The following is a 21,609-nucleotide window of genomic DNA, read 5'->3' on the forward strand; positions in this document are numbered from 1 at the left end:
TTTTTGCCACCTGAGTTATTACAGTATGTCTTGTATCAGTATTGTATTCCCTACTACTATAAAACGAATGTGTAGGACAAAAAAAGAAACAAGTTAAAGGGGAAAGAAAAGATCTTTTAATTCGGCATTAAATCAACACGTCAGATCAATGAAATAATTCACTGTTAAAATGACAGTTTTACTCTTATCAATAAAAACACAATGAATTCTACAGTAATTAGTTTGAACCTTCATTACTCTGCATAGACATACTAAATAGCACTCTACTGGAACTCACTGTAAAACAAACATGTACATGTAAGTCAGTGCAGGCAGACAGTGAGACAATGACTACACGTAGACGACGGGTCATGTGAGTGGTCGGCCACTTAATCCAGGAGTTTGATGGAAACTATTAATATTATCCTTTTATTATTATTATTCTGACACAAAAGTGTGTTTAGGTCATAGGTTCATTCGATTTTTTTTTTCACAGTGCTTCATATTGCCTGTGTAAAATTACGTTTATTGCCCATTACCAAACCACACATGCCCACATTCACAGAAATGTTTTAAGTAGACGATACCTCGTGTTGTGGACTACCCTCTGCAAAGAACAATGACGTATTTTCTAAAAGGTTTCTTTACATCATGCATTTCTATCTCAGTGCTTCAAGACTTTTTTGTGTAGTTGTTTACATCATTTTAAGTTCTGGGACTAGACTCTCACATAAGATGGTGATGAGGTTGATGATGAGACGAGACGTATAAAAGTGCCTTTTCAGTCTGTGATTGATCGAGCATAATAATAAAAAAGAACAGAAATCAAAAGTAGAAGTATAAATACTTGCACAGAAAGTAGTTTTGTCTTTTCTGTTTACAAAAAAATGAACATTCGTAGATCTACATACTTTAAGTTGAGGATCTGATTGTGAGTGCTGTTGTGCTTCTTTTATTATGACTGTGTGTGTGTGTGTGTTCTTTATGGTTTGGAATAAAGGCATAATGATTTGTTTATTAGTTTGTATATTTGACACACACACACACACACACACACACCTCATACAAAGACATACATACACACAGGAAATGTATCTGACAAGTGTAAATGGTGTTGAATGAGGGAGAGGTATCTATTATTATAGCCAACAGAACCGAGTGTAAACTTTAGAGAAGTCTGTACATGTGTCTGTCTTTGTGTGTGTGTTTTGTGTATCTTATCTGTCTGAATGATTGTTTTCATGTCTGAATGATAGTTTTCATGCACAGAAATCTGATGATTATTTATTGCGGGGTTTTCTGATGAGTTCTAGCGTGCATGCAATTGCTTTTTTCTCCTTAGACTTTATAGATATGATGGAAACATATTCATTAATATTGCCATGTTAGATCATTCCATTGAAATTATGTCTGTGCCAGTGTCAGTACATGTAATTCCACTTTGTGAAAAGCCACATAATGTTTTATTTATCATGCATGTAAACATTTATCCAAACTAAGGGAGTGTAAACAGAGAGGTTGTTGGTCTGGTCTGGAGTCTGCAAACTATTCAAACAGCAGGATAGGAGCATGAAACTTAACCTATCTGGAAACAACACTAACGGGAGGCCTGAATGAAATGAAAAACTGCATCACACAAGATGGAGGCCAGAAAAACGAAACAATTGGCTAAAGTGGCTCCAAAGAGCAGAGGAGGATTGCCATCAAACCTTTTTTCTCTGTGGATCAAACAGCAATATTGTTCATAACCATTAAACTAAAATATGAGTGTGATTGAATGACTCATGTCCCTCAAAAGAGAAGTTTGTTGCTGCTGTTGCTGCTCCAGCTCTCTGCTCTCATGTCAAGCTAGACGACAACTCACAATCCTCAGCCAGGGGAAGAATCCCAGACAGATTAGCACAGATCCGCTGAGGGTTTACATTAAAGGCTTATTTCATATTTTGTAAATCCCTCAGAAATATGTGGGTTCACCCTCTTTACTGCCACTCAGAATCTAAGAAATCCAGCATCGTCCCATTAGAAATGTTCTCTCTCTTGATGAAGAAAATAAAATGAAAACTCATTTTGTGTCTGTAACTGCATCTGGGTGCAAGTGCCTTCACGTGTGTGTGGTGTTGTGTATGTGTGTGACCTTGTGTGTGTTGTTGTGCGTGTTCTATGTTCAGAGCAGCCTCCCCAGCACCACTCCCTCTCGGCTCCTGGCTTCTCCTCTGAGGATCTCCAGGAAGCCCATTTTGGTCAAGAACTCCAGCCTCTGGCGGTCTGTCGGCTGCACTTCACAGAACACACCCTGAGAACCTACACATAGAAAAAGGTTTGACTTGGTCTCAAACTACACACAAAAATACACAACAAATAACTCAGTTTATAAAGTTAAATAAGAGATTCATAGATGTTATTAACAGCTGTTTAGCCTTATCAGCAAGAGGATTAAACACGCTTTACATACAGTTACTCAGGGCTCCGTCTTTACCGTTTGCCTTGAGGGCAGTTAGTAGGGCAGTGAGGAGCGTGCGGCTGACGCTGACGTCCACCAGCTCAGGCAGAGCGTCCAGGCGCAGCTGGGAGGGGAAGTGATAGAGGAGCGAGTCTGGGTACTCGCCCTGGTCCTCCTCCATCATCTGGATCAGGTCCTAGAGGAGAGCAAAGAATCATGGGCGTTCTCACCGTGCTAAATGATCCATAAAGTTCCTATAAGTTATCTTTGTGCTATCCAGCATAATTGATTGGGAGGTGATTAACAGTTTTCTTAATGGAAAGTTGGTTGGAGGTTTGTGGAAATTATCTGAACGGACATTGATATGTTGTTGCAGTTTCCTCTAGTTGCCACTAGATTATAATAATGAGCCATATGTGACACTTTTTCCACATTAGTTTTAAGTATACATTAAACGCTTTGCCACCTGCTGCTGCATCAGCTTTAGTTTTGTAGAACCCCTTATAGAACACCTCTGTGCCTGTTTTGAGGCATTACATTATATATAAAGGCAACTGTATGAATGAGTAACCCTTAGTATTGCATATATTATATATAGCAGGAACAGATGCTTTCCAATAATCAGTCACTGTCTGACCAGTTCAGCTTTGATAAACAGTCAATACACCTGCATCAGCACCACAGTCATCCTAAGTGGGTGTGTCGATGTGCACTGTGACACACTGAGCAGGCAGATAAATCCTCCACAGATGTCTGGGAGTGACTGTTTCATCTGCTCACCAACGGTTCTGTTTGGCTCTTGGCCTGAGATCACTGGACCGTTTGTCACGTTGGCTACACTCTCACCAGCACTGTGTGTTATAGCCTTGAACTTTCAACGAAGATACTTTAAGGTAAGGTGCTGAACATTCAGTGTGTAATTAGCAAAAAGTTTAATATTGTGTAGAGAAAAAATCATAACCTTAACTAATATAAAGATCTCCTCCTCTCACTATTCAGAAATAAAGTCAAAACATCATGGATACAAACACTGCCATTTTACACATTTGGAGTCAGTAGCGATCAGGAGATGGGACCATGGTAGCGAGTTACCACCAATACGTATCCTCAACCAATTGTGAGTCAGTCTCAGCTGTCAATCATGATGTTTCACCCTGTTTCTGGTGAGCAATAGAAAATGCATCAGAGTGACAAGAACTGCCTAATATGACATAGAATTATTTGACGTGTACTTTGACATGTTAGTTTGGTCCATGTCCCATCAGCTAACATGGAGGAGGCAGGGTTTGTGATCCCTACTGCAGGCAGCCACCAACTGGTGACCAAGACGCTTTTTCTTTGGTCTAAACCATGTCTACGTGTGTGATTTGCTTTGTTTATCTATGTTTGCCATCCATCTCTCAGTGGGATATTAATCTGTCAGAGAGGGATCAGATGGTGTGACTGCAGATACATATATATCTAAACATTTGTTAACTTTACAGGTGAGTTAATGTAAAATGGTCGGACTTGTGTTCTCTTAAGAACGACAGAAACGTTATGGATAAAAAAAAGGGGACGTCTCCTCAAATTCACCTGCACGTTGGGGTGTGTGTTGCCTCCTTTGGTTGGGTATTTGTCCCTCATGGCAGGCAGCCAGGTAGCTTGGCAGCGCTTGGCAAAGGAGCGGACATCTTGGATACCCAACACACAGCCACATACACCTAGCTCATCCTCCAGGATGAAGCTGTACTCGGGGCACAGCGCCAGGCAAGGTCCGAGACATCTGTGGAAATTAAGAAACATGAATTTCAAAATTAAATAATTTCTGTTATAGTTGTATGTCTCCGTCACACGGTCAAGGCTGAGTTTAAATCCATGTCTTTCAGACTCATTTAATATTTAATAATAATATTTAATATAAAATATGATTAGATTATTTGATTTGATTTTGTTCCCATGTTTGTGTGGGTTTTCTTCGGGTACTCTGGCTTCCTCCCACAGCCCAAAGACATGCAGATTGGGTTGTGTTCGATTAAAGTCTCTAAATTCAGCATGAGAATGAATGCCTATCCAGGTCGTATCACACGCCTGATGTCAGATGGGATTTGCCCCAGCTCCCCCAACAACCCATGAAAAGAATACGTGGTATAGTTAATGAATTCATGGCTGTGTATTTTGTCGCAATGAATTCATGGCTTGTATTTCTGAGTTATGGCCGAAACTCTGTGTTGCAAGGTTAGAGTGGCCTTGACTATTGAGCACCAAAATCTGATCAGTTCAAATTACCACACATTATTCCTGAGATATTGCGTTTACGAGAGCGGACAGATGAATAGACAACCAAAAAAATACTATACCTTCAGCTCTGGCATGAAAATGTGTGAATAAAGTCTACTGTGATTAATGTCTGTCGTGTAAATGCCTCCTCTCTAATCTTACAAACACAAACCTGTCTCCTATGATATCTGGGTGAGCACAAGTGGACTCTTGGCCACCCTGAGTCCTCAGGTGAAGCTGCCGGACCATCCGATACAACTCCACCTATGCACACACACACACACACACACACACACACACACACACACACACACAAATAATCAGTTTGAGAGATGGCTATTTCTGTTTTCCCACACCTGTGAGTGAGTGAGTGAGTGAGTGAGTGAGTGATAGAGTGAGTAAGTGAGTGAGTTAGTGAGTGACTAAATCAGTGTCTGTGTTTACATGGACACCATTATTCCGATATTGATTAAGACAATAGTCTGAAAAAGACACTGTCATATAAACAACAATTTCTGATTACCAAAACCTGAGTAAGGTCATAGTCAGAATAAACAATAATGAAATCAAAACATTTGCTGAAGTCTGAACATAGTCAGATCAAGTAGACATGTCACATGTCTTAATTGCGATATAATGACCTATTGTCGCTTTTACAGCATTTTGCGACATCGACACATCTGCATTAACCAACTGCTTGACAATACAAGCTCTGGGTGTAAACAAGATGGAAAAATACAAAAGAAGCTGTAACTTTTGCAAAATTAGAAAGAAAACAACCCAACATCGAACTGTTCCAGGTTGGGGATTTGTAACTGGCGGAATAAGGTCAGATGTTATAATCCAGCTATGCTCTGTAACATATTAAGTGAAATATGAACAGAATATTCTATTAGCAACTCGTGTAAGCATCATAATTGAAACTGGTCTTATTCTAAATAGGGTCTACAGTTGGAATACTGGTGTCCATGTAAATAAAGTGTCCTTTAAAAACTTGAGTTAAATTTTGCAGCATTTTTAGGAGCCTACTGTGGTTCTGACTGAAAATTCCATAAATTTTCCATGACTCTCCATCACTAAGTCAAAACATCTGCATGACCTAAAATGTTCTTACATCCTGGTTTGCTTCCAGCTTTTTTTTACCAGGCAGATTTACTGAAAAATCTTCAGTGGCCATAGATTGTTTACAAGTTACACAACTATTCCCTGTCTGTCTCAATCCTGAATGCAACTCTGTGACTTCCATGATATTCCATGGATCATTAGGTGTGAAATAATGATGTGTGTAGGTTTGACTACACACCTTGTCCTTGCTGTGGTAGGGCCTGACGTTATAGAGACGAGAGGTGGGGAAGAGAGGAGGAGGATGACTGAAGAGTTCACTGCTGCTTCCTATCGGGAGAAGCATCTACACGCCAAACAGAAACAGCAGAGGCATAAGAATAAATACAGGTTAAACCAGGAGGAATTGACCAAATCCCTTTAAAATGACATTATACAAACATACGTCCTACCTGCACCTCGCCAGACACGCCCCCTTTGAACGCCCACGGCTCGGACTCCACTCCTGGGAGGTCCACCCCAGTGGTCTTTCCACACACTGCCAGAGGCAAGAACTGAATGTCAGGTGGTCATGTGGTCAGGGTCGGTAAAAGGCCAGGACAGTTATCAGCAGAGTTGGCAAAGGATCGCACTCGCTACTCGCACTTTAAATATTCATGCCAGTATAAAACCTCAATGGTTTACAGCATCTCAGCTCCTCGAGAGATGTGGAAATGCTGGGATTAAATACTTTTTTCAGTTTCTTCTCTGCTGCTGCTGTCAGCATTTGAAGCATAACTGGCAGTTTTGTCTGGTGGTAATTTTTCATGTAGGATTTACTTTAGGTAAGAATGACTTGTGCAGCCCGGGCTACCTGTTGTTAGTTATTTCAGGCACAGGCAGACAGACAAAGAGTTTAAAGGTCACAACTACTCACAGTGGAAGCAGTTTCTCCAGGAGCCCAGGGTGGAGCTGTCACCCAACACTCGCCCATCTAAGTGAGGAGAGGGAGTGGTTCGGGTGGAGTGTAAGGCAACAGACAGAGTAATTAAGATGAGACAGATACAGCACACTAATCTACACTAATCTACACATCAATCTTCAATTATCACGTCCTCTCTCTTCTTATAGTAATACACTTATAGTCTTGTCTTTAGAAAGATTATAGAATACATTAATTATAACATACTTTACTATTGTATACTAGTAGAAAAGTATAGATAGTAGAGTACTACTGGTTACTATACTATATAAACTCTACTGTATTATACTATCTTACATTACTTTATACTATGTAATACTATACTACACTACCACACTAGGTACTGAACTACACGATTCTTTACTACACTATACTATGTTATACTATACTAGACTTCTACAATAAACAATACTATATTATACACTATAGACTTTTCTATGCTACACTTAATTATACTATCATACACTACAATATGCTATACTGTACTATACTATACCACACCTCTACACTACACTATGCTATACGGCACTATACTATACTATATTATACCACAACATCGCATTCAGTAGTACAGTATAGTAAAACAGATTTATTACTCTGTATTCTATTATTCCTACCTAGCCAGCATATGAAGGCCTTTGCCACCAGAGCCGTGTTCCTCAGATCCCACACATAAGGGTAAAGGTCATAGAGCACAGCCCTGTTGGCCCCGCCCACCACGCTGCAGTGGAGCTGAGCGATGTCTTCACACAGCGACAGGAACCTAGAGGCCCGACCACGCCACTCATCAACCTGAGGACATGCACGTACACGAAGGACATAACAAGAAGGTAATGGTTGAGGTACTATTATTAATAGTTTAAGTTCATATCACCAAAAGAAATCCACACTGAAAATACACCAACCTTCAGAGGTGCCTTTTTGCTGTTCGAGCTGACCAGGTCACAGTTGGATTTAAGCCAGGTCAGATCCTGTAGCAGTTTCTGGGCAGATGGTCCATGTTCGTGGGGGAGATAGTGAAGACCAACCAGCAGCCGCACCTGGGATTCACTTAGCAGGCCCTTCCCAAGACAGAGCCCCCTTCCCTGGGCCTTCTGCCCTCGGCTTCCCCCTGAGGGTGCACCAGGTCTGGATCCTGGAGGCTGGTGATTGGGTTGACAAGGCGGGTTTGCTCTCAGTTTATCCACGTCTTGCCCCTCCCTCTCCCCATTAACCTTAGTGGGTGATGTTGGTGGTGAGCCGGAGTTCAGGGGGAAGACGGGGAGTTTGGCCACAGCAGGGGCTCCTCTGAATCCAGAGGGGCCTTCAGATCCGTCAGGAGTTTTACTGCGAAACGTTGAAGTAGCGGAACGCTGGTCTGCTCGTGAGCACTGACGACCTATCATGATTTAAAAAAACATAGTGTGCATTAATTTAACTCTGTGGTCAATAGATCAAAAATCATGAAAGTTGCACACAGACACTAAATCATATTCTGTTACCTGCTTGTAGTGGCTGGTTGAGTTCCTCCATCCAATCTTGTAGTGCAGCAGACAGAGCTCTATCAGGACAGTACTCACAGTCCTCATCTAGAGCATGTACAACATGGTGTCATTATATTAGAGGATACTACATTACATACATTCATACAGTGCACACTACACAAGACCGCACAAAAGAAGATTTACCACTTTCTCAGAACACAACTTATTTTGTGTTTGCAGGTCTGATAAAGCTACTGGATAAGCTGAGCTGTGAAAGCATTTTTTACACCTGTGTCCTTGATTGTTGTTTAACCTTACACATTTTCCCAAAATGTATTGTCTAAAAATATTGACTAAAATTAAAAATAAAAAAATAGATAAGATACAAATCATCTCGATTATTAGTCTAAATACTAAAGATAAAAAATAACTATTACTGATCTTGACTAGACGTTTTTATTGTTTTGTTACTTATTTTTCTCAAATTTGGATCCTCACTAGAATAATAATAATATAAAATCCCGGCCACACAAATACTACAACCAGTAATAAGGTCACATACATCCAGCAGCCTCAAAAATGTCCATCCTCATCACAGGGCTGCCCTTCATTTCTTTTCCCTTAAAGCCTGCGCCTTGTTTCTCCTTCTTCCTCTCATTTCTTCCTTCATCACACAATGCAATTACTCTCCATCACTGTCTCTCCCTCCACTTAGTACTCAGAACATTTTGCACGCCACAGTGGTTTCTCTCCTGCAAGTTCCCATCCAACTCCTTTGTTCCCTCTTTCTTGTGATGGCTGTTTTTTACTGTCAGTGTAAATTAAGTACAATAAATATGAACCAATGGTCAAATGAAGGTGATGCAAGGGTTATTACAGCTCCACCATTACAGTGTTAGGGAATATTCTTTATATTTTCTGTGACACTCTAGCTGAAAGCACAGTAAGCGTCTTTGTCCAGGATAGCAGATGGAGCAATTCATTCTTAGTATACAATTTAGTAATATAAGACAAATGTTATTTTATGCTGGATCAAATTGTGTTTGTTGCCAAGCAACACAGGCCTATTAGACGTGTCTGCTGAAGCAAGGAGACTAACTGCACATGGCCGTTGTCTGGCAGAGCCAATATTCATTCATTAACTGGAGACTTTTCCTCTCTCATACTCCGCCCCTCACCTTTCCTCTCCTCTTCCCCAGCTCTGTACCAGCTCCCCAGCGTGTGCAGTGGAATGTAGTTGGCCTCAAACTCGCAGTTCGGGTTCAGCAATAGGCCCCTAAGGTGGCTCCTCAACCCGGTCTCTCGACCCTTGAAAGGCCCCAGGAAGAGACGTCTGGAGTCGTAGTCATTCGCATGCAGGTTGTCCCAGATCAGCGGGGGACGCTGCAGGACGGACTCCACCTCTGCCAGGCAGTCTACTGACAGTTTCCTAGAGATAACCTTATTGCCTGTTGGCAGGAAGAAGGGAAATGTTTGGGGAAACACACAAATCTCAACAGCCTGTATGTAATTTCCTAATTCAATTTCCTTCTCAGAAAGATGGAAAGAAATTTTAAAAAGGCTGCAGATCCCAAATCTACCATTCACTCTGAAGGCATTGCCCAGGGAGTTTAAAGTTTGCAAGCTAGGTCACTAAATGTTAATTTAGTCATTCTGCATAAATTGTGACGAATGTTTTTCTACTGCCGTTTTTTAGTCTGCGGAGGTTGTATGTGGATTTGTGCTGTTATTGGCAATGGAACTACAGGTCAACTAATGAGGTTATAAAAATCAGAAAACCAAACAACACAACACTACTTAAAGTCCCTTTTGTGTGTCTGCAGAATATAGCTTTGTGTTTGTTTCTCACCTGTCCATATCACTGTTATGTTGGGCAGTAGGTCCTCTCCAACAGTCTGCAGGTAGGGAGACTTGGATACACTGGGAGAACACAGAGAACCACAGTATTCTAAGGGAGAGAGAGAGAGAGAGAGAGAGAGAGAGAGAGAGAGAGAGAGAGAGAGAGAGAGAGAGAGAGAGAGAGAGAGAGAGAGAGACATGTTTATTAAATAACTTTTTTTTTACATTCTGTAGAGCACACATCTCAACGTCCAGTCCTACCTGTTGGGCAAAAGAGGAAGACGGGTGGTTCTCCCAGGAACCGATACATGTCATTGGTTACATTGACCTGAGCATGGGCGAATGAGGAGAAGGCCTCGCTGTCGGCCTGACACATGGAGTGATCGATGTCATCAAACAGAATGGCAAAGGCCTGGCAACCCAGGTCTGATACCTAGAGAGAGATGAGTTTATAAATGAGATATTTAAGAAACAGAGGTTATAGGTCAAACCATGCACCAATTACATTTCAGTTGTATTGAGTATCTTATTGCATGTTATAAACGTGTACCTGTCTCAGCTTGCGTTTGAGCAGGGTCAGGTCACAGGAAGAAGAAAAGACGATGTCCTGACCAGGAGAGAGGGAGTAAACGAACCTCAGGCCTCTCGACTCGGCCTCTACTATGAGAGTACGCAACTGACCTGAGAGAAGAGAGAAGAGATCTTGAAATTGACATTTAAAGTCAGAATGTTGATACATTCAGTAGTTTTTGCATAATAAAAGTGAAAACCTAACTTTCTTGGCAGAGATAAAAATATTATAATTGACAACATAAAAACTGTTGATGCCTTGATTATGCAATTAAAACTAGATGTACAAGTAATTTCAAAAGGGCTGTATCATATTTGAGACAGTGTATAATATAATAATATAACAAAATGTCCCACCACAGCTCTGGTTATAACCAATTACTACTGTAGTGCTGAGGTACCCAACTGATTTAGAATTGCACGTCTGTCACGATGTCAGACTCACAACAAACACACTGAAATCAATAAAATTCATATCTCAGCCGCACAAATTGTTTGCAAGCACGGGTGGATGACTGCTCAGCTACACAGACTGACAGATGAGTAAATGGGGCGTCCTTACCCTCCTCCTCGGGGGAATAGACTTCTCTCCACAGCAGTCTGTGTTTAAGGTCATCTTTCGGACCATACAGGTAGGTGTTCAGCCCCCAGTGTTGCATCCTGGTGGACAAAGAACCACAGTGTCAGGAGAAAACTAGTGTCAGTCTCAAGTGTCACACAATTTGCTCACTCTCACTAAATAATATCTTCAGCCAGATCAAACCAATTTACAATAATTTATTGGAGTTTATTATTTTTTTATGACATTTTTATTATTTTTTATTTATATTCTCCTCCGAAATGTTCTTATTATTCTATATACTAGGGGGTGGGACTCCTGTAGGGACAGAGAAGATTTGAGAGTGAATGAATGAGGGAAGGAGAAGAGGAGGAGGGACAAAGAAAACAGGAAAACAACAACAAACAGCAAGAAAATAGATCCAGTATATCGATCGCAGTGCTCCATGGCCCCCTCAGTTACAGGAAATGACCTCCTGAATTATAAATAGAGCATAGTACTAGGAGTGAAACAACATCGACACCAGCGTGCATTCACACACAAACACACATGCGCGCGTACATACACGGTATAAAAACATGAATCTTGCTCTCTCTCTCTCCCCCTTTCTCTCTCTCTCTCTCTCTCTCTCTCTCTCTCTCTCTCTCTCTGGACATAGACCAGCTCTTGTCTTCCGAGTCATTTGTGGGAGGACTGTGTTCTCTCCCTTTCTCTCCCTGTGCTTCATTTCCTGGACAGATGGTACGTACTGTAAGTCGCCTCCACAAAGCAGCAACCCGCCTCTCTCAAACACGCACACACACACACACACACACACACACACACACACAGACACACACACACACAAATTAACTGTCCTATAGCAACATCCACAGCCCGCTTTGCCGAACTTATGCAACACTCAGTGAATTTTGCCAGCACCCTACACTCGAGTCTAAAAAAGCTAATCTAAAAATAAACCTGGAGCCCACACGCTCAACGCCTGCCACACCAACAAAGTTTGGAAGTCACATTCATTCTCACAGCATCTTCTTAAAACAGCGATGGTCTATCTATGCAACAGTGTCGCTGCATCTGTACACACAACACACACCATGCGTACATAACGTAGATCATACTTGATCGGATTATATGTTTTTATTACAAATATTTGAAAATGAAACTATATCCATATATCAAATCATATATTATCGGATTATATCTTATGAAATCCTTATAATAGGAGAAGAAATGCTGCAGTATAATGGTTTCTCTGTTTATTTAAGAGCATAGGGAAAGCAGCCAGCAGAGGGAACAACAGATCTCTGGGGAAACAGTCGGCTGTGACTATTGGCTGTTGAACTATAAAAGTGTGTCACAGCTCCCACCAGACATTTATCCGGTTCCACTCAAAGTATAGCTCATAGATCAATGTATCGTCAAGAATGAATTGGTTATCTTATAGCAACAACGTATACACATGACTTATTGTAATGCCTGCAGGAGCTTGAAATGGCACTTTGACTGAAATAATCCTTTATGGCATGGAAATGCCTGATTCAGCTGATTCATGCTGAAATGTGTGTCTTTCTTTGTGAGCTGATGATGAACCTCCAATATAAAATGCTGAGTGATGAGCTGCCTTTGTGTGGATAGTCAAAAGGAGTCTCGGCTCATCCTTCCTTTACGTCTGATTAATTGCTGATTCTTGTAGCACTTGTACTCCGGGCGACATTTGATTATCTTGAGTGTTGATTTTATCTGCTTTATATGGCTTTTGTCCACGTTTTTTATGTTGTTGTGATCTGCAGGAGAAAGATTCAGGCGCTGAATGGGTGGAGACTCCCTGCTGCTCCCTGGTGGGAAGGTCGCTGCATGGAAAGAACAATGCTGTTGCTATATAGAGAGCTTGGAGCTCAGCAGCCTTAACTCAGTCAAGGTTAAGAGAACAATAATTCTCTATATACTGTATCAATTAATATAGATAGAATATAAATACTTCCTTGCTTGCTTCCAACAACTAGTTACCGAAAAGTACTTTTTCATGATATGTCACAGTGACCTTTGACCTTTTGGATATGAAATGTCGTCACTTCATTATTTGATCAAATTCGACTGGAAAGTTGCTTTGGTTTCATTTTGCCTTTTGACCTTTGACACCCAATATTAGGTCATCCTTGAGTCCGGATGTCATGATGAAGTCTCTCCTTTACCTCCGCCAAGGTGGTTATGTTTTCACCCTTGTCTGTTTGTATGTTAGTTGGTTTGTATGCAAGATTACACAAAAACAGCTGAATGGATTACCATGATTCTTGATTGAAGAATGTGGTTTTGGTTAAAGAAGATCCCTTTGGATTTTTGCGCAGATCTGGATCAGTGGTGGATCCAGGATTGTCTTTTTTCCCTTTAATGTGAGATATCACGTTTTTCAACAGTTTCATTGTTCTTCCAAGGAAAATATCATGGATCTAGATGAAAACAATCTGTCATATTTGGGGAGCTAATATATTTAAGCGTTTGTGGAAATATGCAGCTTTCTTGAATTTAAAGGGACTTGTTGGGCCTTGGCGGAGAGAAGCGATCTACTGAATGCAATTCTGTTTATCACTTCATTCTTCAATCACTCAAAGTGTTAGACTGACAGTACCATTCTTACAGAGGCTTAAAGCAATATCGAATTTATTATCTGCTCCCTCCCTCGCCCCCTCCCGTCCTCCATGGCTGGGCGTCAAGACGGAGGATGAGTCTGCCCTTTGCTATGGTGTCATGATTCCTCTCTGGACTGCCTGGGGCTGGAATGAACATGTGACTCTGCGTTTAGCCCCGAGGCGTCAGATCAGTGGCTCCTGAGCGTATGCCACACCTGTGATCACACACCGAACCCCCGCCAGGTTAATTAACAGCTGATGACAGTGCATGTTGACACACTTACCACTGGAAGAGAACTTTCCTCTGATCCATAGACCAAGGCCTCCCATAGAATCCTGGAGTTAAAAACATAAAAGTGACATGTGTATAAACCCATTACTGATGCAGTGAGTGAAGCTGTAAAACCTTCACATATAATTGATACCTAAACTCTAACATCGCTGATTAGTTCTACAAAGTCACACAGGGGATCTGCTCCTATAGTTCTGTGTGTACACTCACACACTGTCCTAGGTTGATGTGTGTGTAAGCCTGGAATCAGATTTAGACTAGGAATGTTATCTTTGCTGCAAATATTACTATTCGTGTTGAGACAGATTTAAAAAGAAGTTCACTGAGGATGCACCAGGGACATGAACAAAATACATACACCATATGTTGGAGTTAATAATAGATTATAAAATTCTCTGCAGAGTTTACTTCTGACCTCTGTGTTTGACAGAGATATAATTCATCTCCAGCTGCACTCTCGGAAATGGGAGCATCCCCAGGGTCCTTCTCCCACCTTTGTGCTTTTGAATTTCCAATGTGTGTGTGTTTGTTCACATGTGTGTGTACTGTAAGTGGGTCATGGTGACCCTAGTGAATTTATTTGAATAATCAATCCTGGTTTAAGTCATTTAAAGACCAATAGTGACAAACATTCAGTTCCACCGTCTTAAGTGTGAAAGTTTGCTGCTTTTCAGTGATTTATGACTTGTTAGGATATTAGTGGGTTTCGTTTTGGTCAGATAGCAAAACATTTAAGGACAATTCTTTTAACTTGACAAATGACAGTTCACATTATTATTCTACTCTTCTTCATCACCATTATCACCATCACGTCCCCCATGGTCTTCTTATATGTTAAAACACTCGGATTATATTGATTGGGGCCATTAGATTGTCTTCTTCGTCTTCTTCTTCTTCTTCTTCTTCTTCTTCTTCTTCTTCTTCTTCGTTTCATCATCATTATATCCACCTTCTTACTCACATCCTGAGTAGCTCTTTCCACCATCATCATCATGTTTCTGTCATGTCATCCCCAAAAACGTCTGCAGTCATAATCATCATCGTCTTCATCCCCACGTTTACCTTAATTGTTATCATTCTCAACATCATCATCACCAGTACCATCTTCACCTTGTTGGTTGTTATCATTCTCCTCATCATCACTATCTTAATCACCATCCTCACCCTGATGGTTGTTATCATCCCTTTCTTCTTCTTCATCATAGTCTTTCTTCCCTTCAGGCTGCAGCCTTCGAACCAGACATGACTGAACGCTTTTCACCGCCTGATCTCCACTTCACGCCTGACTGATCACCAGCACATCATCTCCTAAAGACCTTTACATCCTCCACCTACGTCAGGCTCCATTCACAGATCCCGACTCCCACGCCCCCCTGGCAGTCGGTGACAAAACATCGGGTTGCAAATATAGGTCAAACGTTGGTCTGTTCACAATCAACTATCGGAGGTGAAGGAGGAAGAAGAGAAGAAAGCACATGATGTGGCTGGAGGTCAGTTATTTAGTCGGCCGCTCTTACCTTCCACCACCCCACAGAGAAACGGACTCTTCTCCTCCATCCTGTCCCCAGCACTCCCGCCGCCTCCTGTCGGCCCCCTGAACGAGCGAGGGAGGACGAGATGCTCTCCCCGTCTGTCAGCTCAGATACCGGGGATGTTCTTCATGCTTCCCCTCGGTCTGCCTCCACCTCCTCCTCCTCTTCCTCTCCTCCTCTGGAGTTGTCGTGGTGCGTTCAGGAGCTCAGCGGAGAGTCCTACTAATGAGTACCGAACCACCTGACTTAGCCTGGTTGAGGGACATGTGGAAAGATAAACAATAACAACACTGTGCCCGGTATGGTGCTGACAAACTCACTAGCTAACGGTAAGCTAATTGTTTTCATCAGCTAGCTGAACATTCTGTTGCTAACTTTGTCAGCCCTTTGGCACCGTGTGGGTAACAATAGTGTGAAGTTGGTTTATCTCTTCTACTGTTTCATGAAGTAAATCGTTTCCTTCTGGGTTAGCAGACGGAGGCTCCAAATACATTTGTCTCCATAAAGGTTTATGCAGTGTTTAGGGTTTAATGGTGGTAAAACGTGTATTAAACATTTTCAGATTGTAGCTTAAATCATTAACAGGAAGTTACATGAAGTCTAAACAGTGGCGAGAACTACACCACAGGGAAAATAGCTGCAGACAGTTTTTTTACTTTATAACCGACATTTAAATTCAATAACAAATTTCAAGTTCAGTTGCAGTTTTACAATTAAACCAACATCTACATCTATTTTCTACGAATGATTTCCATGCAGCATTTCAGTATGTTCAAAATTTAGACACATTATCAAAATACATATAAAATTGATTTGGGGGGAAGTTGTATTTGAAAGACAACGTCTTTACAATATCTGTCCGTATTTCTGAAAGACACGGTAAAAAAGCGCTGGCTATTTATTTTCCAATCTGTTGAGGATTTCAGATTTTATATGAAGTAACTCAGATACTTGTTTTTCCTTAAGCCTTGAAGGCAGCATGTTGCACAGGCAAGAAGATGAGCAAGGTGTGTGTGTGTTTGTGTCTGTGTTTGTGTGTTACACTCAGTTGCCATTTCATTGTAGCCTGATGTGTCACATTTGAATCATTTATTACAGAGTCCACTGCTATGTGCAAATGCTTTCAAGGATATATTTGGCAAAATAATCAGATTTTTTACTTGTCTTGTGCGATTGTGCCAATATTCAGTTCTTCTCTCTGTCCTTTGCATTACACAACTCTGTGACACACCTTTTGACCCACTGTTGTGTGCCTATAATAATAATGATTTGTAATATTTTTGTTTCTAGCCTAACAGAGACATTTAATGTGAGGTATAATTGGCTATCTTTTTTATATTTCCTCTGGTGTCATTGCAAATATTGTAATTGGGCCACTTTATAAATCTAACTGTGAGCAGCCCCTGCTGGAACTTAATTAAATTACAGCAGGTGGTGCATCATCAGAGGGAGAAAAACATCGAGCCTGAATATGTGTTCACATACTGTTTGTGCACTATTCTATTCGTATTTTCCATTAAGGACAACTGAGGCTCATTTAGTAATACTCGGAGGTAAATATTTTATTTAGCCATCATCAACATCATTCATCAGACATCTGTGCAGAAGATATTTACCTAACATATACAAATAACACAAGTATATTTTTAACGTAAGGTTGAAAACATTCTGCATAAACTCTTCATGATTACAGAAGAAACTTACTCACTTATGCTCGACCACATGCTTCAATGCCTGGGACTGAAATTCGAGTACTCAGCTGTAACTTCCATAATTGTGCAGTAATTTCTGTGGAATTTCAATATCTGTGACGTTTCAATAATATATAAATCACCAATCCTGTTCACAATGCGTATATTCTGTTCAACATTTATTTGTGGTATTCTTTATATTTCATCAAGTTTGTATTTGATTACTTATTTATTAATTTTGTATAAACAAATGTGTCTGTTTTCACTCTCCCCTTTAATGCTGCAAATCTATTTTAAGGATTATCTTATCTAATACAATGTAGATTAGTGTTCTTACCAGAGGACTAATGATTGATTTTGATGTTCCCATCTAAACTATTTCCCCCTGTCACCTGTTTGCCCACCTCACAATGAATAGGAAATGAAAGGTCTGCTGCCAGTAAGTTACGCTGAAAAAAATTGCCAGAGTCGTTGTTTGTGAAGGTTCGGCGGCTTTTTGAAGCATGAGACCAAGTGGAGAAAGGAAAAGATGGAGGATGGTTCTTCACAGTAAAAGCTTAAAGTAATTTTATATAGGCTTTTTTAGGATTTTAGAAATGCTGTGATGGTTGATGAATTAGGTCAGAGGTTGTATTTTTTTAACTGTGTTTTACTTTACACACTTCATGTAGGTGTTATCGTCGCAGGGATCATTCTTATAACTAGTATGCAGATTTTAGGACATCAATATATCGCTGTATAGAAATTTTGTAGCTGTGTGAATTTCTGTTTATGTTACACTATTTTTGTGAATTTTTTTTCCTGCAAGTTTGAAATAAAGGAGTGGTGAAATGGTGAAGGTGACTGACCTTTATCCAGGTACTTCCTTGTTTTCGCTCAATGCATTCCTAAACAGCACAAATGCCAAAAAGAAATACTGGGCAATACAAACCCAGTAAAGCTGAAGCTTCTCTCCTCCCACATTGGAGCAGCGTGGTGGTTTTACAGCTCCGGAGGGGGGCGAAGTCCCAGAGGGAGTGGTTACAGCAAAGCGAGGAGGACTTCGGCTTTTTCCCAGTGATTACCAGTGCGTCCTCAGAATTCAACTTTCACCTCGAGCAATAGGGTAAGATCAAGAAAGACAAATGTTTAAAAAAGTAATATTGATGTTTATGCTATGTCTTGTGCCAGGCCACAGACAGTGTGCAAAGCAGGTAGAATACAAGGATTATTTCAGGAGGGAGTCATATTTGAATATGTTTGCATATTTGCAGGGCGTGTTTTGAATCGTAGTAACATGTTACATTTAAGAGATGCAGGATGCATAGATGGAAAGGAGCATGCATGTTAGTTTCAATGGAGGTTTTCAGTCCTTGGTTGAAACTGAGAGGGAGAAGCTGACTCATGACTGTGCCACTGGACTTTGGCCACAGAGCAGTTATGAATTGTTTAAAGTAAATGATAAGGAAGTAGAGATTTTTCTAGCTGGAACAAAACTACATGTAATTACTGCATTAACAACAGAGAACAAAAGCTCTGAAAGATTATGTGCCCTGTAGTGTATATTTTATAAATGTCATTTTTTTAAAGGGGCTTGATAATATTACAAAATCTAATTTCCTCAGTTAATACACACCTGTCCTAATCTCTCAGGTCATGGATTCCCCCATCATCCACCTGTCAGACGTGCAGTTTCAGTGTTGCATCTGTCAGGATGTTTTCTCGGAGCCAGTCTCCATCCCCTGTGGTCACAGCTTCTGCTTCACCTGCATCACGTCACAGTGGGACGCCAGCGTTACCATCAGCTGTCCCAAATGTCAGACGGCCTTCGAGGGCCGTCCAGAGCTTTGTGAGAACTATTTCGCAAAGGAAATGTCCGAGCAGATTCGAGCAAGAAGGCAGAACGGCATCATGTCAACGGTGGAGAAAACCATACATTGTGATGTGTGCGTCGGGAAGCAAACAAAGGCCTTGAAGTCCTGCCTTGTGTGTCTGACCTCATACTGTGAGAGTCACCTGGAGCCCCACCTGAGAGTCGCCACCTTGAAGATTCACAAACTGATTGAACCTGTTGCACTGCTGGAGAACAGGATGTGTAAAAGTCACCGAAGGCTCCTAGAGCTGTACTGCAGGAGCGACCAGAGGTGTGTGTGCGTTCTTTGCACCGAGACCGACCACCGCTGTCATGACACCGTCCCAGTAGAGCGAGAGAGTCGGGAGAAGAAGGTGAGGCCCTGAACTCCTCATTCTGATCCTCGGCTGATTCCAGATTTAATTTTGATTCCTGTTGTTTTGATATTCAGGCTCAGATGAAAAGGAACGAGGTTGATGTTCAGCAGATGATCCAGGACAGGCTGCAGAAGGTGGAGGAGCTCAAACACTGTGTGGAGCTCAGCAAAGTGAGTTGACATCAGAGGATGAAATGGATTCATCTATGTTTTCATTAGGGCAATTATAGCAGCAGTATAATTAGTCTAGCCCTTTGTCTTTATTTATCGTCTGCAGGAAAACTCAAACAAGGACATCGAGGATAGTATGGAGCTCTTCTCTGTTCTGTTCCGCTTAATGAAAAGAAGCCAGGCTGAGGTGGTGGACGTGATCCAGAAGAAGCAGACGGCAGCAGAGCAGAGGGCAGCCAGGCTCATCACAGAGCTAGAGCTGGAAATCACTCAGCTGGAGAGGAGGAGAAGTGAGATGGAGCAGCTTTCTCATTCAGAGGACCACCTCCGTCTTCTGCAGGTCAGGAGTCGACTCACAGCAGTTTGATCAACGTTCGCCTGAAAACATTTTTGGTTTCACAGAATTGGTGAAAGATTATTTATCATAGTTTTGCTTTCAGTTCTTGTGACAAATGTTTAGGCAGTTTATTTTACACTCGTAAAGCAGAAAGCTGCAGAAACAGTTGGCAAATAGCAGCATGAAGACCATCTAAAGGGCTGTTTTATTGGATCAATATTTCCTGTCATATTTCCCAGTCTAATCACTGGTTTAAAGCCAGTTCTTTCCTATTTGACTCATAATGTCAGAGGTTTCCAGCTCTGAGTCCTCCACACTCCACCAAATCCTGCTCCGACATCATTGTCCATTCACACACATGTTTGGGGGATCTGAGGAGAGCTGTGGCCAACACTGAGGAGCATCTTCGTTTGGCTTTGAAAAAGCTTTCCATTCAAGGTCGGCCTTCTCGAAAGATTCATAGTTCCTCTGCGCAACAGCACCAAAATCAGAATTAACAAATGTTTGTCTCATTTTGGCTGATATATTCTTATTTACTTACAGAGCACCAGAAGATGCAGCAGTATGCAGGTACATTTTGACATAGACAGTAAAGCAAATCAGAGAGAGTCTCAGACATATTTTATTACCTGTCATTGTTGCATTTCACAGCAAAGCCAGTGTAATTAAGAACTCTTAAATGGCAAGTCAGGATATAACCTGCTTTCTTAACACAGTGAGAAGAACATGTAAACTGTGTATTTCTGCAGCTGATGTTCACCTGGACCCTAGGACAGCCAACACTTGGCTGGTACTATCGCAGGATGGGAGACAGGTCTGGGATGGAGATGTTGAACAGAACCTGGTGGACATTCCAGAGCGTTTTGACACAGCACCATGTGTCCTCGCCTCTCAGGTGAATAAAGTGGTGGTTTGGATATATTTCTCCCTGTAGGAACGTTATGTCTTACTGTTTCACACTGAGAGATGACTTGAAACACTCTTGCTATGCAGGGTTTCACCACAGGGAGGCACTACTGGGAGGTGGATGTTGGAGTTAAGACAGCGTGGGACTTGGGTGTAGCTCAGCAGTCAGTAAACAGGAAAGGTGTGGTGACACTCTGCCCGGAGGACGGCTACTGGACTGTTTGTCTGAGAAAGGGCAGCGAGTACCGGGCATGTGCAGAACAGGCAGAGATGCTGGTGGTCTCTGAGAGGCCGCGGGTCATCGGCATGTTTTTGGACTACGAGGATGGGACGCTGTCATTTTATGATGCAGAGGCCCAGTCACACATCTATTCCTTTACACACATTCAATTCACAGACGCCATGTTTCCCCTTTTTAACCCAGAAATGAGCGACAGTGCCGACAACAAATCACCACTTATCATCCGTCCTGTCAGTGGAGTCAATGGAAGCCAGGATTTTCTGTTTTAAAATCATAAAACTGTTTTGTGTCATCTCGCTCATTTTTGCTTCCATTTCTTAAATCTTTTGTACAGAGATACGATAACTCATGCTCTTCATTGACATTTTATGTTTCATTAACATAAAGTACAACTTTCACACTTGGTTCATACAGATCCTATTTCTATCTTCTCTCTATCCCTCTAACAATAAACTTTAAAGTGTGCTATTGTA

The 21,609-nt window shown here is 41.4% G+C and overlaps 2 protein-coding genes across 4 annotated transcripts; one reads left to right on the forward strand and one right to left on the reverse strand.

The window, feature by feature from the left end:
* Positions 1-93: 93 nt before the first annotated feature.
* On the reverse strand, positions 94-18,221 carry si:dkey-183c6.8 (protein O-GlcNAcase). The gene is made up of 18 exons (XM_053416569.1): positions 18,123-18,221; positions 15,569-15,834; positions 14,044-14,095; positions 11,136-11,233; positions 10,554-10,684; positions 10,265-10,436; positions 10,014-10,112; positions 9,343-9,612; positions 8,183-8,269; positions 7,607-8,079; positions 7,319-7,493; positions 6,657-6,713; positions 6,193-6,278; positions 5,982-6,086; positions 4,851-4,942; positions 3,995-4,184; positions 2,456-2,615; positions 94-2,280 (listed from the first exon to the last, which is right to left on the reverse strand). The coding sequence occupies exons 2-18, from the start codon at positions 15,606-15,608 to the stop codon at positions 2,144-2,146; spliced, it is 2,424 nt and encodes an 807-aa protein (XP_053272544.1). The 5' UTR covers positions 15,609-15,834; positions 18,123-18,221; the 3' UTR covers positions 94-2,143.
* On the forward strand, positions 15,810-21,609 carry LOC128430489 (E3 ubiquitin-protein ligase TRIM39). 3 transcript variants are annotated; one of them, XM_053416570.1, is made up of 9 exons: positions 15,810-15,912; positions 18,246-18,379; positions 18,907-19,479; positions 19,557-19,652; positions 19,759-19,992; positions 20,280-20,427; positions 20,533-20,559; positions 20,739-20,884; positions 20,983-21,609. In XM_053416570.1, exons 3-9 carry the CDS (start codon positions 18,910-18,912, stop codon positions 21,403-21,405), a joined length of 1,644 nt encoding a protein of 547 aa, XP_053272545.1. In that variant the 5' UTR covers positions 15,810-15,912; positions 18,246-18,379; positions 18,907-18,909; the 3' UTR covers positions 21,406-21,609. The 3 variants fall into 3 exon arrangements, with proteins under 3 accessions (XP_053272545.1, XP_053272547.1, XP_053272546.1); XM_053416571.1 differs by lacking the exon at positions 15,810-15,912 and adding an exon at positions 18,100-18,132; XM_053416572.1 differs by lacking the exon at positions 15,810-15,912 and having other exon boundaries at positions 18,036-18,379.

Source organism: Pleuronectes platessa, chromosome 23, assembly GCF_947347685.1.
Source record: "Pleuronectes platessa chromosome 23, fPlePla1.1, whole genome shotgun sequence".
Lineage (NCBI taxonomy): Eukaryota > Metazoa > Chordata > Actinopteri > Pleuronectiformes > Pleuronectidae > Pleuronectes > Pleuronectes platessa.

Excerpts from the sequence above, each read along its gene's own strand:
- LOC128430489 (XM_053416570.1), top strand. The coding sequence starts at position 18,910 with ATGGATTCCCCCATCATCCACCTGTCAGACGTGCAGTTTCAGTGTTGC. Across the intron at positions 19,480-19,556 it reads GAGAGAGTCGGGAGAAGAAG|GCTCAGATGAAAAGGAACGA; the intron begins GTGAGGCCCTGA and ends TTTGATATTCAG. Across the intron at positions 20,428-20,532 it reads GAAAAAGCTTTCCATTCAAG|AGCACCAGAAGATGCAGCAG; the intron begins GTCGGCCTTCTC and ends ATTTACTTACAG.
- si:dkey-183c6.8 (XM_053416569.1), bottom strand. The coding sequence starts at position 15,608 with ATGGAGGAGAAGAGTCCGTTTCTCTGTGGGGTGGTGGAAG. Across the intron at positions 6,714-7,318 it reads GGCCTTCATATGCTGGCTAG|ATGGGCGAGTGTTGGGTGAC; the intron begins GTAGGAATAATA and ends CTCCTCACTTAG. Across the intron at positions 2,281-2,455 it reads AACTGCCCTCAAGGCAAACG|GTTCTCAGGGTGTGTTCTGT; the intron begins GTAAAGACGGAG and ends TTCTATGTGTAG.